This window comes from Hyposmocoma kahamanoa, unplaced genomic scaffold (assembly GCF_003589595.1).
Source record: "Hyposmocoma kahamanoa isolate Upper Pololo Valley unplaced genomic scaffold, ASM358959v1 102, whole genome shotgun sequence".
NCBI lineage: Eukaryota > Metazoa > Arthropoda > Insecta > Lepidoptera > Cosmopterigidae > Hyposmocoma > Hyposmocoma kahamanoa.
The window spans coordinates 8,519,157-8,532,134 of NW_020653337.1; the positions used below are offsets into that span (position 1 = coordinate 8,519,157).

The following is a 12,978-nucleotide window of genomic DNA, read 5'->3' on the forward strand; positions in this document are numbered from 1 at the left end:
AAGATTTTTATTTACGAGATCTTTTGTTATAAAATGTTGTAAAGAGTAGTTTATTAAACCTCGGTGGTAAATACTATGGGCGCTGGATGAGGAGGTACTGAATTCGTGAGCCGAATTGGGAAATGACCTTTTCTAAATTGGTTCTAGTCTGGGTGTTCTGGAAAGTGCCCCAGAGTCTCTCCGCTGGTCTAGTACTCATATAATAGAGAATTGTTTGGCACATTATTACAATTTGTTTCGTAAAAGATGTTACTCGATTTGCTATTCAATATGTCCTTTTTTCTGCAATTGATATTTCTATGTTTAATTTGCATATAAGGGATAAACATCGTGTCCACCAATCAAACACAGTAGATAAATAAGGTTAAAGTTTATCAATAGACGTATTTTTGTACAAATAAGTGACGGTCAATTTACCAGTCGCTAAAATGATCTCGCTTGGAGTAGTTGCGCGCTTTGGCGTATTATTATTATTAGTGATTGTAACTATTTGTGAAAAATGCGAATCTTCAGAGTTATTTGAAAAACTTAAAATCATAAAATCTAGAAACTTTGACGCGGGCGATTTTGAACAAGTGGAATTTGTTCCACAGGAGATAAATACATCAAACGCAGAAGGTGACACGCTGTTACCTATCGATTTACAAAATAAAGGAGATCAAAAAGAAGTAGCAAGACAACGAAAACGTGCTATTTTGAGAAACAATCCACGTGTCGTTAGACAAGCTTACCAAGGTCAAGGATACCAGCCCCTTTATCCACACTTGCCCAATAATCCGTGGTACCCGAATACAGACGGCTATGGACGATATCAGCCTGAACCACAACATGGGAATGGAAGTAATAATACATGGTCAACATATCCGAATAATTTCAACAATGGAATGCAAACTTCTTATAACAATTCTCATTCTACTTTTCCACCTTATAACTTTAATCAAACACAGTCATCATACCCAAATTACCCATCTTACTATAATAATTCAAATTTAAACTACACATCCTATAGTCAAATTCAAAGACCATCCTATAGTAACAATAATTCTTATCCAAGTTACCCATCATATAATCCAAGCCAAAGACCGCCTTATTATAATAATAATACATCCTATCCTAGCTACCCATCACATAATGCTAGTCAACGGCCGCCGTACAATAACTTCTCCTACCCTGGTTTTCCATCGTATAATCCAAATTCATCATATAACAATAATTCTCACGCAATTCACCCATCGTATAATCCAAGCCCAAGGCCGCCTAATAACAATCCACACTCCAGCTATCCGTGGTATAATACAAGTCAAAAACCATTTTCCAATAATTCATACCCTGGTTACCCAACGTATAATCCAAGTCCACGGCCGCCAAATGTTAATCCACACTCCAGCTACCCGTGGTATAATACAAGTCAAAAACCATTATATAATAATTCATACTCTAGTTACCCATCTTATAATCCAAGCCGAAGACCGCCCTATTATAATAATAATGCTTCCTATACTAGCTACCCATCATCTACACCAAGCTATTTGTCGTTTAACCACAATACCTCATCATATCCAAGTTACCCACAGCATAACACAGGTCAGAGATCACCTTACACTAATAATTCGTACCCCAATTACCCATCGTACCCTTCAAGTCAAAGGTCACCTTACAACAATGATCCGAGATCTACCACACCCTCATTTTATCCAAATTATACGTCTACCAACGGTTCTCAGTACCCACAAAACCCACAATTCAATAATTTCAGGCCTAGTTATCCTACTAATCATCCGATACAAAACCCATTGGCTCCCGGTTATACAAATGCCCCATATAATGGTCAAAGTACGATGAACGGGCCACAACTTAATTATACTTATACTGGTCCTTATTCGTCTAACGCCCCAAGTCACAACTCTAACCAACCGCCCTACCATGATCAAAATTTCAGGCTTAGTTATCCTAATAATCACCCGATACAAAACCCATTGGCTCCCAGTTATACAAATGCCCCATAAAATGGACAAAGTACAATGAACGGACCACAGCCTAATTATATTTATACTGGTCCTTATTCGCCTAACGCCTTAAGTCACAACCCTACCAGCAGGCCTACCATGATGAAAATGTTTTCCTTCCTACTTCACAAAATAATAACACTAAATTCAATTATAACGACTTTCGCCCAAAATTGTTTAACGTTCCATATTAATGTAAAGGCTATAACCACTTCCGCGTAGAATTGTTTAATGCTCGACTTATCTGTAAGTTTTATAAAAGCAATAGATAAAATATTAGCTATAATTAGTAGTATAAAGTTATACGTTAAACCTATAATGTTTTGAGATTGTGTGTATTGAGATAATGCGTAATTTAACCTTTCAGAATTAATCGATAACGCCCAATTTAACATATTAAAGTTTCATTACTCAATATTCTGCGTTTTCATTATATATCTCTTGATCTGGTTTAAATATAAGCAAAAAAAATGTGTTCGCTACAAACAGGGAAGTGTTGTGAAAGAATCATTTCTATTATGTATGGTAATTCACCTTCCAGCACTGGAGGCTTGGTTGTTTTGGAGAGCAGTCGGGGACCGGCGATGGTAATGACAATAGCACCGACGGGTGCTGTAATGACGATGGACATGATGCATACGGTAATGACGATCTCGGCGTATTCTATAAGTTCGGCTGGCGGATCTTCCCCGGTTACAGCGTACATCTTCTTCACTTCATCCAGGGCAACTGTGCCTAATGCTGCCTGGAAAGCAATTTTGTATAGGTTTAAATTTTGGTTCTTGTATTACAGGTGAAGTAAATAAAATTTAATAAAACAATATACCAAAATCAATAGCGAGGCTTACTAGTAGTCAATGTCTAGTAGAAAATTGATTAGAACGGACTGATGTTGATTAAGAACGCGGTTAGTGCTGGATTTACCTGTACTGTGGCTTTGGCCATCCAGGAAAGGCCAACAAAGAACTTCTCCTTAGTGTTGAGGTTGCTGCGCACGGCGCAAGCACTGGTGAGGAGTGCTCGAAGTACTGTGCAGGTCAGCAGGATGCCAGCGCTAATCAGTACCAGGCGTGGCTCCAGCTCCTTGATCTGAACGTTAGACCATACATATTAAATTAATTTTTAGAAAAACCATTTTGAGTTTATAGTTGCACATAATCGCTGTTCTGACCACGGAACAATAAATACAGTAGAAGTGCTTAGTTTGCGTGACACGCATAAAGTAGCAAAACTTAGTGTGCAAAAATGATAATTCCACTTGTAATATTAAATATGGGGTGTTTCATATCACCATTAAGTCTTATGTCATTTAATTTTAATAAATTTTCAATTTTCGGTTTTTCATTATATAATCATTTTTTTGTTACAAGAAACGATAGTAAAACTTATATCGCAGCAATATGGTCGCTTCTTTTTTGGAGACCAAAATAACATCTCGTATTCGTCGTTGTTCAGCTATTAACCGCTAGATGGCAGCACATTAATCGAAGTTGTAATATAAAAACAAAACGTTACTTGCAATAATAGAATTGATGGTATTGAACTTTCAACGATATGCCAACAGCGTAATGTTTAAATTATATTAACAGTCCAGAGTTCGTTATTTATTTTTAAATTTGAAACTACGACCAATCATTATTAAGATTTCGTATTGTTTCAAATTATAAATGCGTGAGTTTTGGCGACAGCGGTTCTGATAGTAATCCAGGCTTATGACACTTCCATTTTTTTTCTTCCGTGGTTCTGATCCCACATAACATATTTCTCAGGATTTTGTTTTAGGAAAACTTACAACAACTTGAGCACCAGTGACGGAGAAAAGCATAGGCTCGAAGAACATCCAGAAGATCTCGAAGGCTGTGGCAACAGGGTTGTCTTCCAATTCCCAGCCCATCTCCGTCCAATTCTTGCACGCAATAAATGCGGATGCTATCACTGCTAGTGGTCCTGTAACACGTTTGTTCACAGGTTATTTACTAAAGTATAAGAAAGTAATAAAGTAATAAGGGAATGAGAAAGATGGGGTTACAATAAAAAAAATCTTTTATTTTTTTGGCCGAATTTCGTAATGTGTAATGAGACAGACTACACTAGCTATAAAAAATACTCCGAAGATTAATTATAGTATGATTTCCCATTGAGACGCAGCCACTAGTTACTACATATCATATAGCTTTTAAATAAATTGCCTAAGACGACGATATACAAGCATATCATGAGAAAATTCTGCGATAGGAATGTTGGATGATTATTTCAAGTTGCATTATTTCTCTCCCGTTTTATTGGCGATTGGCACATTCACTTATAATTAGGCATTGTTCGAGTGAAAGTTAACCCTTGTGCCGCGGAAAACAATCAATCGTATCGATTGAATCCACAAAACAGTTTTAATGATTACTCAGTAAGAACTTGCTCGTGTTATGCGTCCGTCGGTCTGTTTGTAAATTCTGAGAAAAAAACGAAGAGGTTTCGCCTTCGCATTACAATTCGTTTCAAATCACAGCTGATATGTAATTTATTAGTTTCCTGGCGTGAGATGTCAGTTTACATACATTGTTTTTTCATTTATACACATAGCGATTGTTCCAAGGTTAGAATTGATACCTAAATGGTTTTGCCATTAGACGTAAACATTTTATAGCTGTCGTCAAGCGGCTGCGGCGACCGCAGATCACGAGACTTTTGTTCGTGTGAACATGACTCATATTATCAGTTGTTAAAAACCAATAACCGGAATTTTTCGCGGAAGTTCTAGATGTCATGCTCGTTTTTGGAGTGAAATAAATGTGTTTTGTACTTTCATATAATACAGTGCAGTACAATAATATAGGGCAACTAATATAAACAAAAAAAACGAAGGTTTGTGTAACATCGTGATATCTTTAACGGATTTCAGATTTTTACTTATTCTAGTATTCTATTTGAGAATCTTCTTTATTCATTTTTATTAGCGATAACTTTACTATTTTAACTATATCACATTACTTCTCAAGTCCAGTCCAGCAGATAAATGTAACGACAAAAAAAATGTTTTACCAGCGCCACCCCATCCAACTTCCTCGGAACCAAGCACGGAGACAAGTCCACCAGTAAGAAGCATTAGCACCCTTAGAGGCACTAGGAAAGCGTCATTCCTCTCCGGGACATACTTGAGAAGGTAGCCGCACAAAACGCCGAACGCTACGCCACCGATCACGCTTAGAGGTCCCTGGAGAATAGACATTTAGGTCTTGTTTACGGTGTGTTCTTTAGGTTATTCGCCCGTTTGCCAGAACAACGTATTATTTATATATGTTGACACGTTACTAACAGATAACACGTTGTTCTGGCAAACGGGCGATATGTGTTAAAATATGTTATGATAATAATAACGCTGGCACAAATTTTCTAAACTTTTTTACATTTTAGCTTTAAAAAATTGAACACAAGCCGCTAGAGTGCTTCGATTGGAATCGGTACGATTTTACAATAACCTTGAGGTCCCCGTTTAATAAGTCGTTTTAAATGCACTAGAATGAAAATTAGCATATTTTTCTATGCTTTCCATAAAGACAATTGGCAGGATAATAATCTTTTGCAACTTGTACTTTACTAGTTAATTTCGGAAAATTCGCCATATCACTTGAAAGAGTACTTACTACAAAGGATTATAATATTTTGTAGCGATTTTACATAAAGGGGATATACATATGCTTTTTTATAAGACCATATAACTTGAAGTGTCTGTAGAATGTATTTTAGGTGACATTTTTAGCTATATATGATTTAACTTTTTATATATTTTTTATAAGGTTGAAACTATAAACAGCAGAAAAGAATAAAATTTATTAAAAAAACGCCCTTCCAAAATGCAGTAAGTCGCATGATTTTTGATACGGGCAATGATGACGTCGCACCACATTTAATAATATTTGACTTGCAAAATTCAAAAATACGAATAAAAATGTTACAAACATATGTAATTAAAGGGTATTATTGAATTGAAATAAATGCACTACTTACTTGCACAATATTCATAGTAAGCGAAGATGTAGCGAACATGATAGCCGAAACGATGCCAAAAACAGCGACACTGGCAGCGTCATCGATACCAGATACTGCAAGTACTAATGTCGGTATGCCCTTGCTGACACCGTAGCCCTTACCACGCAGACGGAATAGGCATGGTACCACCACTGCGGGGGAAACTGCTGCCACTACAGAACCCAGGAGAAATGCTGAAAGGAGATGGTGTTTTTACTTTATTTGTTATAGACTTAGAAGGTTATTATGAGAATACTTTTTGAATTTTCTTGGATTTTTTTCATTCACTTTGTACACTCCTGACTAGTATGTATAACGGACTTGGCTTTTCCGCAATTAAACAAATTCTAAGACTTTATAATTATAATATTTCATGCTTTAAATTGCTGTCAGAACTATATACGATAATATTATTTATAAATATATCCTGAAAGTAAAATATAACATTTTTAAACAATTGTCATTAACTTTTATTACTTATATGTATAGGTAAGTTATACAGGCACAGTGTTGGTATCGTAGACTAATTGGCAGGATCAATCTTAATCTAATTGGGTACTTAATTTCAATGAAACTTGCGTGAAACTTACATTTATAAATAACTAATAACAATAGTGAAGAATATACACTATCGTACTAGTAATGTATGTAATTCATAAAAACACGACAATCTGTTTAAAAGCCTCGCGCTTAAAATTGCTTAAAAAGGCGTTGCTTGTTTCCTATAAAATATTGAACTAGGCAGACACATACAAGTAATTCATTTACAATTTCGGACTTGCTGTGCCTACCATGATTTAATTTCACAATAATATTTACAATAGCATTGTCAAGTAATAGTAATATACCGACCCATGTAATGCGCGGTTAGTCTAGTAGTATATAGTACTTTTTTCTAACGCTGGCTGGCAAAAAGTGTAAATATTTTTATTATATTTATTCTTATATTTTTACTTGTAATGTATACTTTACCCCAATCCCAAGGTAGTGAAAGAAGAAAATGTGACATGACGGCACACAGACAGCACTCGAAGGTCCACGGCACCAGCGCCAACTTGATCACAGTTAGGAAAATCTTCTTCATCGCAACCGGGTCCAAATCCAAACCAGCTCGAGTTAAAATTATGGTTAAAGCTATTTTTCTGTAATTTGAGTTGAATATCGTATAATTAATTAATAAAAAAAAACTAAAGATATTAGTTATCTCTTTGCCATATAATACAAATACTGCTTAAAAAGTAGGTACAAGAGTGTACCTTTTGATTATGGTTAACTTAAATTATTTTAGGAGTTTATTCAACTTGATTCATTCATATTTTATTTGTAACTTTATTTGTGTATTTGTAACTTTATTATGAAGTTTATTAAATTATAAATTAATACAATCTCAGTTATATTATGTTATAATGATAAGCTGATAGGTTTTATGTTTGGAAATGAAACTATATTTTTTAAACTAACACAAACCCGAAACACGTTTCGGGGTGTCATGCTATATAGCCACGCCACATAGCCACGCCACCCATTTCTTTGTTATGATATTATTTATTGTAATGTATGGCTAACATATATATATATATATATATATATATATATATATATATATATATGTATATATATTTGTAAATGTACTACTATTCATTTATAAGAAGACAAAACAATTACGGTGGCGTTGCTACAGAGGATGTTCTGTAGCGACGCCACTTATTATTAATACTTTTAATGCAATTTTATAAAGAAAATAGCCGAAATGTAAGTTCATTCTGCTACATTTCAATTGCTAAATTTTATAATAATGAAACGCCTATAAAAGTGAATATGAAGGCGTTTCATCAAAGATGTTAGCCGTACATTATAGTGGGTAATGTCGTAATAAAAAAAGGGTGGCGTGGCTATATAGCATGACACGTTCCGGGCTCTTTACTGATCCCATGATCACGATTATGCCAGTTGGCCGAAAATTTTAAACGCGATTTAGATCCGGAATTGTTACATTTCCTAAATACTCGATATGACTTGACGCTTTGTTTTCAAATTAATGCCTATGAACAAGCTTACCTAATGTAAGAAGTGACGTGTAAATAATCTTCATCAAAATCTACAAAGCCGACGTTCTTGAGGACGATTCCAATGATCAGCATGCCAATGAGGGGGGGCAGCGTGGTTATTTTCACCATGAGCCAGCCGCCGAAGTGCGCAGCGATCGTGAGCGCTGCCAGCATGAACAGCTGGCCGCCAGGTGCGGCTGTACTGCCCATTACTATCCATACTAATACCCATATCAATATACCTGGATGAAATAAGACAACGATATATTAGCCTACAGCAAAAAACTTGGGTGACCAATCGAAAGTCGAAATTACATTTTTCCGAAATAAGGTTTGCTTTAGGTAATTTTCAAAATCTTGATAACCGACTTTTAACGAAACAGTCATTCTTTCAGGGTATCTTGCGTACCTATCAAAAAGAAAAAAATAGGTTAGGTTTGTTTTATAATATTCTTAAAACAGTGTTTTCTTTTAATTGTAATTACTTTCAGAATCCAGAATTCAGATTTACTTTTAAAATTCGAACAAACGTTATTTCGGGCAAACGTAGTTTCGGACTTCTTGTAGGTAATCAAAAACTACAGTCTTCTTACTGTAAATAGTCGAATTTCTTTTCAGAAAACTTAACGATATTTGCGGATATATAAGATGATACGGATGACGGTTGCTTGAGAACTTTAATTTGTAAAGAACATACATTTGTGAATGTTTAGGTGCAATAAATCTCGCTAATGATGAAGGGAAAACTAAATGAAAGCTGCATGTCGAAGACTGTTAACAAACTTTGAAAAACGTGTGAAGTCCCAGTCCCGCATTGGGCTAGAGTGACAGATTATGACTTAAACGGATGCTGATAATCAATACCCACAAAAGCTCTTAAAAATACCAAACTGTTGCTTTTGTCGTCTCGTCTACATTTTGGAAACATAAATTAAGTGATCTGAAACCTCTAAATCATAGTTTCCCAAAGTGGTCCCTACAGTGGGCGCTGAAGAGCACTAGGGGTCTCGGAAGCAATTGGGGGCATTGATGCTGTCCAGGGGGTGCTACCGCATTTGAAAAAAGAACCTGAATTACCTATATAAACTACACTACAAATATATAATTTCTTTCCTTGTGATTTTTTGTGTTAAGTTAAGATAAAACATAGGTACATGTTTTCAATCATTTTTTGTGATGTTGTGCGTTGGATTTTTTTTCTCTTGCCCAAGTGGGCGGTGAGCCGAGAAGTTTGGGAACCTATGCTCTAAAAAATAATAAAAAAAATGTAAAACTACCTAAATCCATTAGCCACAATCACGAAAAAAACTTAAGGTGCCACTTTCTCGAAACTATGATTTGTTTGGTTGACACGTTATGGCTTATCAGCATCTTATACAATCCCTGTCAAATAATCTCAAGACCTACACCTAGCACAGGGATGTATAATGGGTAGACGATGAGATACCTTTTACTTGTTAGAGAAGGTACAGAAATATGTAACCATTTTTAACCGACTTCAAAAAAAGGAGGTGGTTCTTAATTCGACTGTATGTTTTTTTGTATGTATGTTACGCGATAACTTTGTGAACCGATTTTGTTGATTGTTTTTTTTGTTACAAAGAGAGTACCTCAGTAGTGTTCCCATTTAAATTTGAAGAAAATATTCCACCTCTAAGGGTGACAAACTAAGGGATGAATCCGGTTTCGCGCACTTTGGTAATCGATTTCAATAAAACTTGGCAAATAAATGTAATTCCACGCACTTTTGAGGTCGGTTTTTTTAGTACTCTGTACTGAGATTATGTTATTTTCAAGTGGACATAAATGGTGTTATATTAATTAATGATTACATCTGATGTGTGCTTATAGCCTATATAATTGTCGATCAGTTTTATTACTTCAATAATTAAAGTCAACTAAGTCAAGGGCTTGGGAGAAGTAAAAAAATATTCGAAGAATGAATACTGCATATTAGGAATAAGTAAATTCAAAGTTCAATATTAGAGTTAATAGAATTAAGACTTACCAATAAGGAATACTGATAGAGTCTGGGCGAATTGCCGGTATGAAGGACACAGTGGGTAGGGGCATACTTTTTGCCAGAGTGGTGGTTCCCACGAGGGAATTCCGGCGTCTTCTTGATGACAACTAGCACAACACGCGTACCACCAGGATCTGTTACGATATACTGACGAATTAGAAAATATCTTAGAAATAAAAACAATTTCTTGCATTTCATTTCATTTACCTTAACCTAAGAATTCAATATGAACAATAATACTCGTATAATTATGATAAAACGATTTCGAGTTATAACCTCACAAAAGTTCAGTCTTGGATATTAATTAAAGAGTAGATTTATTTTTACCTTTCGATGTGATCGCTCTGTTGTGAAAATGCTTTTTTGGAGTACACTGAGGATGTGGTGGAATATTTTTTAAACCTGCCTTCGATGTGTTGTCCTCGATCTGCGGAGCAAGCGTAAAAACGAACGTTACACAAGCTATGCGGTAGAAGAATGCTATTGAATATGAAATACAGTCAAAACTATCGACCTGGGGGAATATTCTTGACACTCAATTATATTGTATTCGAATTTCACATTCTACATTTGAATTGTGTTGTTTTATATTTTGAATACATACTACTGTGCTGTTTTTTGTTTTTATAATTTCTAATTTCATATTTTTAAATACGATGGAGTTTTTTTTGTTAAATTATGGCTAAATTAAGCGACTGCCTAAAATATCAAAACATATGACTACATAGGTTCAAAAATGTGTATAAACTGTTCGTACCTATTAAGGTACAGTTTTTATTATTATTATGCTTTGTAAAATAAGAATAAGCGATATAGTTATAATATCCTTGAATACAGCATTGTGGTCACGTGAGAAACAACATATGAATCTATATAACACCTGTCATGGTTCTGCCAACTCGAGGCGAATGAAATTAAATATGGATTTAGTTTAATTACTGGCAGTTTAATTGCACAGTATTAGTTATTGTACAAATGTGCTAGTATACACGTAGAAGTACAGTGAGAAAGGTCTACTATACTATACTGTGCAGGTATACGGAGTGGTTTTTTTTAATGTGGCTGTCTGGGGAAATACGAAACCATAGAAGATGCAAGGAAACTATCTTATTACCTTATAAACTATTTTAGAACCTTTAAGTCTTTTTTTGTGAAAACAAAAAAAAATTGATCAAATGAAATACAATTAAAAGATCCCTTCACGAAACTGAGTCAATTCGCACTAAAAAAAAATTTAATATTATTTTAATAGGACGAAAAAATCGGCACAGCAGAAGTTGGTCAAATTTAATAAATTAATTTAATATAATTAAATTTAATTTTTTTTATTAAATTTGACCCACTTCTGCTGTCCCAATTCTTTTCTTCCAATACAATAAAATCATTCTTATAAGAAAATGAGCCTATCAGCATTAAATAAAAATTAGTTAATTTTATTCATTTTGTATGAAAAATCCCTTTATTAAATTTGACCAATTTCTGCTGTCCCAATTTTTTATAAAATATCCTTATATAAGACTGAGTCGATCAACACTAAAAAAAATTGGATAAATTTTATTCATTTTATGGACAACTCACGCTTGACCAAGCAGTCTGTTATGCCACTTGCGAAAATTTTAGTAGCAATAGAGCCCATGGAGTATTAATATTAAACTTAGGACGGCTTCGTCCGATACCAGTTGACTGTCTTGGATTCGATAATGCGTTTCATAGCTGTAGAGCTCTTTGTGACAGACTTCGTCCAGGGAAGTACTGCCACCTTAACTATTTCTGCCGCCAAGCAGTAACGTGAGCATTACTGCGTTCAGGTTTTGAAGGGTAAGGGTGCTGGTGAAAGTACAGGCACATAGGACATGTCAACTTATGTCTCAGGGTGACGGGCGCAGAGGTGGTGCCCTTCAGATCTTTTCTTTCAGATTTAAAATTCTAAGTGGCACTGCAACTGTTATGAACAGGCGTGTCGCTTACCACCAGGCGCACGACTTGTTCGTCCCGTCACTTGGTATTATTAAAAAAAGATAAGAACGGTTCAAAGTAAAAAGAGTCAAACTTGACATGCTCTTGACTGTTATAAGTACTTTATTCTTGTTTTCAAGTTCAGTTTACGACTAACAATGTTGCACGGGAGGGTATTTTATATGGTTTGTATGTATATTTGTCTATCTATCTATCAGAGAGTGCACTAAAGTGCTCAAAAGTCGTTGTCGTCGTCAATATTCTTCCGTTCACACTATACTTTATGGCAGTTATTTAGAAAACAAAAATAGTCTAGTAACTCCGCTCTTCACTTGTTGTCCTTATGCTTTATCTGGACTTAGATTACTGTAAAGACATTAGCAAATGCAGTTTTCGTTTTGCTTCGCAGTCTACTTATTCGTGGCAGCGCTTGTACAACTTTGATAGGTTTTGTCTTGAAATCTTTATGAAATTTTCTCACTTTGCTTGTTTGTATTGATGTAAACTATCGATTTATGTAGGATCACTGCGTAGCTGCTATTTTAAAACCAAATCAAAATGGCGGACAGTCTGGAAGCCAAAATCTTTGCCCTATATTTTGTACTATTGACGTGCATGCTTAATTCTTTCTACAGAAAAAGTATGTATTTCACTGGTTGTTAAATTATGTCATTGTAAGATAAACGTTAGAATGAAACTACGACTACAATTTTTATTAGATATGCTTGACTGTCACACTGTTGAGTTGCATGGTATTTTTACCACACATTGTTAAAGTATTAAATGTAAAAAAAGTGTTTATTACACTTGGCTTTCTATTCTCAAATCATTGTTAAAAACATCTGAAATTTAAGAAAAGCACATCTTCTTCCAACCTTAGAATAATAACGCATAGAAACCTAGCCCGCACACGCTAAGTGAG

General features: G+C 35.0%; 2 protein-coding genes across 9 annotated transcripts in view; one reads left to right on the forward strand and one right to left on the reverse strand.

Moving 5' to 3' along the window:
• The window catches only part of LOC113232209 (sodium/hydrogen exchanger 9B2-like), a 71,566-nt gene that overhangs the window by 353 nt on the left and 58,235 nt on the right, over window positions 1-12,978 (reverse strand). For all 6 annotated transcript variants that reach the window (XM_026466857.1, XM_026466874.1, XM_026466866.1 and 3 more), the window contains 9 exons: window positions 10,428-10,527; window positions 10,086-10,234; window positions 8,088-8,319; window positions 7,002-7,171; window positions 6,009-6,223; window positions 5,043-5,214; window positions 3,799-3,953; window positions 2,931-3,095; window positions 2,541-2,751 (listed from right to left, as the gene is read on the reverse strand). In XM_026466857.1, coding sequence (XP_026322642.1) covers window positions 2,541-2,751; window positions 2,931-3,095; window positions 3,799-3,953; window positions 5,043-5,214; window positions 6,009-6,223; window positions 7,002-7,171; window positions 8,088-8,319; window positions 10,086-10,234; window positions 10,428-10,527 — 1,569 coding nt within the window. The remainder of the gene's footprint in view (window positions 1-2,540; window positions 2,752-2,930; window positions 3,096-3,798; window positions 3,954-5,042; window positions 5,215-6,008; window positions 6,224-7,001; window positions 7,172-8,087; window positions 8,320-10,085; window positions 10,235-10,427; window positions 10,528-12,978) is intronic.
• On the forward strand, window positions 71-3,895 carry LOC113232241. Of its 3 annotated transcripts, none has more exons than XR_003310606.1 (3): window positions 88-840; window positions 2,548-2,647; window positions 2,800-2,901. XR_003310606.1 is itself a non-coding variant. In XM_026466908.1 (2 exons), the coding sequence occupies exons 1-2, from the start codon at window positions 429-431 to the stop codon at window positions 2,595-2,597; spliced, it is 462 nt and encodes a 153-aa protein (XP_026322693.1). In that variant the 5' UTR covers window positions 71-428; the 3' UTR covers window positions 2,598-2,673. The 3 variants fall into 3 exon arrangements, 1 of the variants encoding a protein (XP_026322693.1); XR_003310605.1 differs by lacking the exon at window positions 2,800-2,901 and adding an exon at window positions 3,789-3,895 and having other exon boundaries at window positions 148-840; XM_026466908.1 differs by lacking the exon at window positions 2,800-2,901 and having other exon boundaries at window positions 71-840; window positions 2,548-2,673.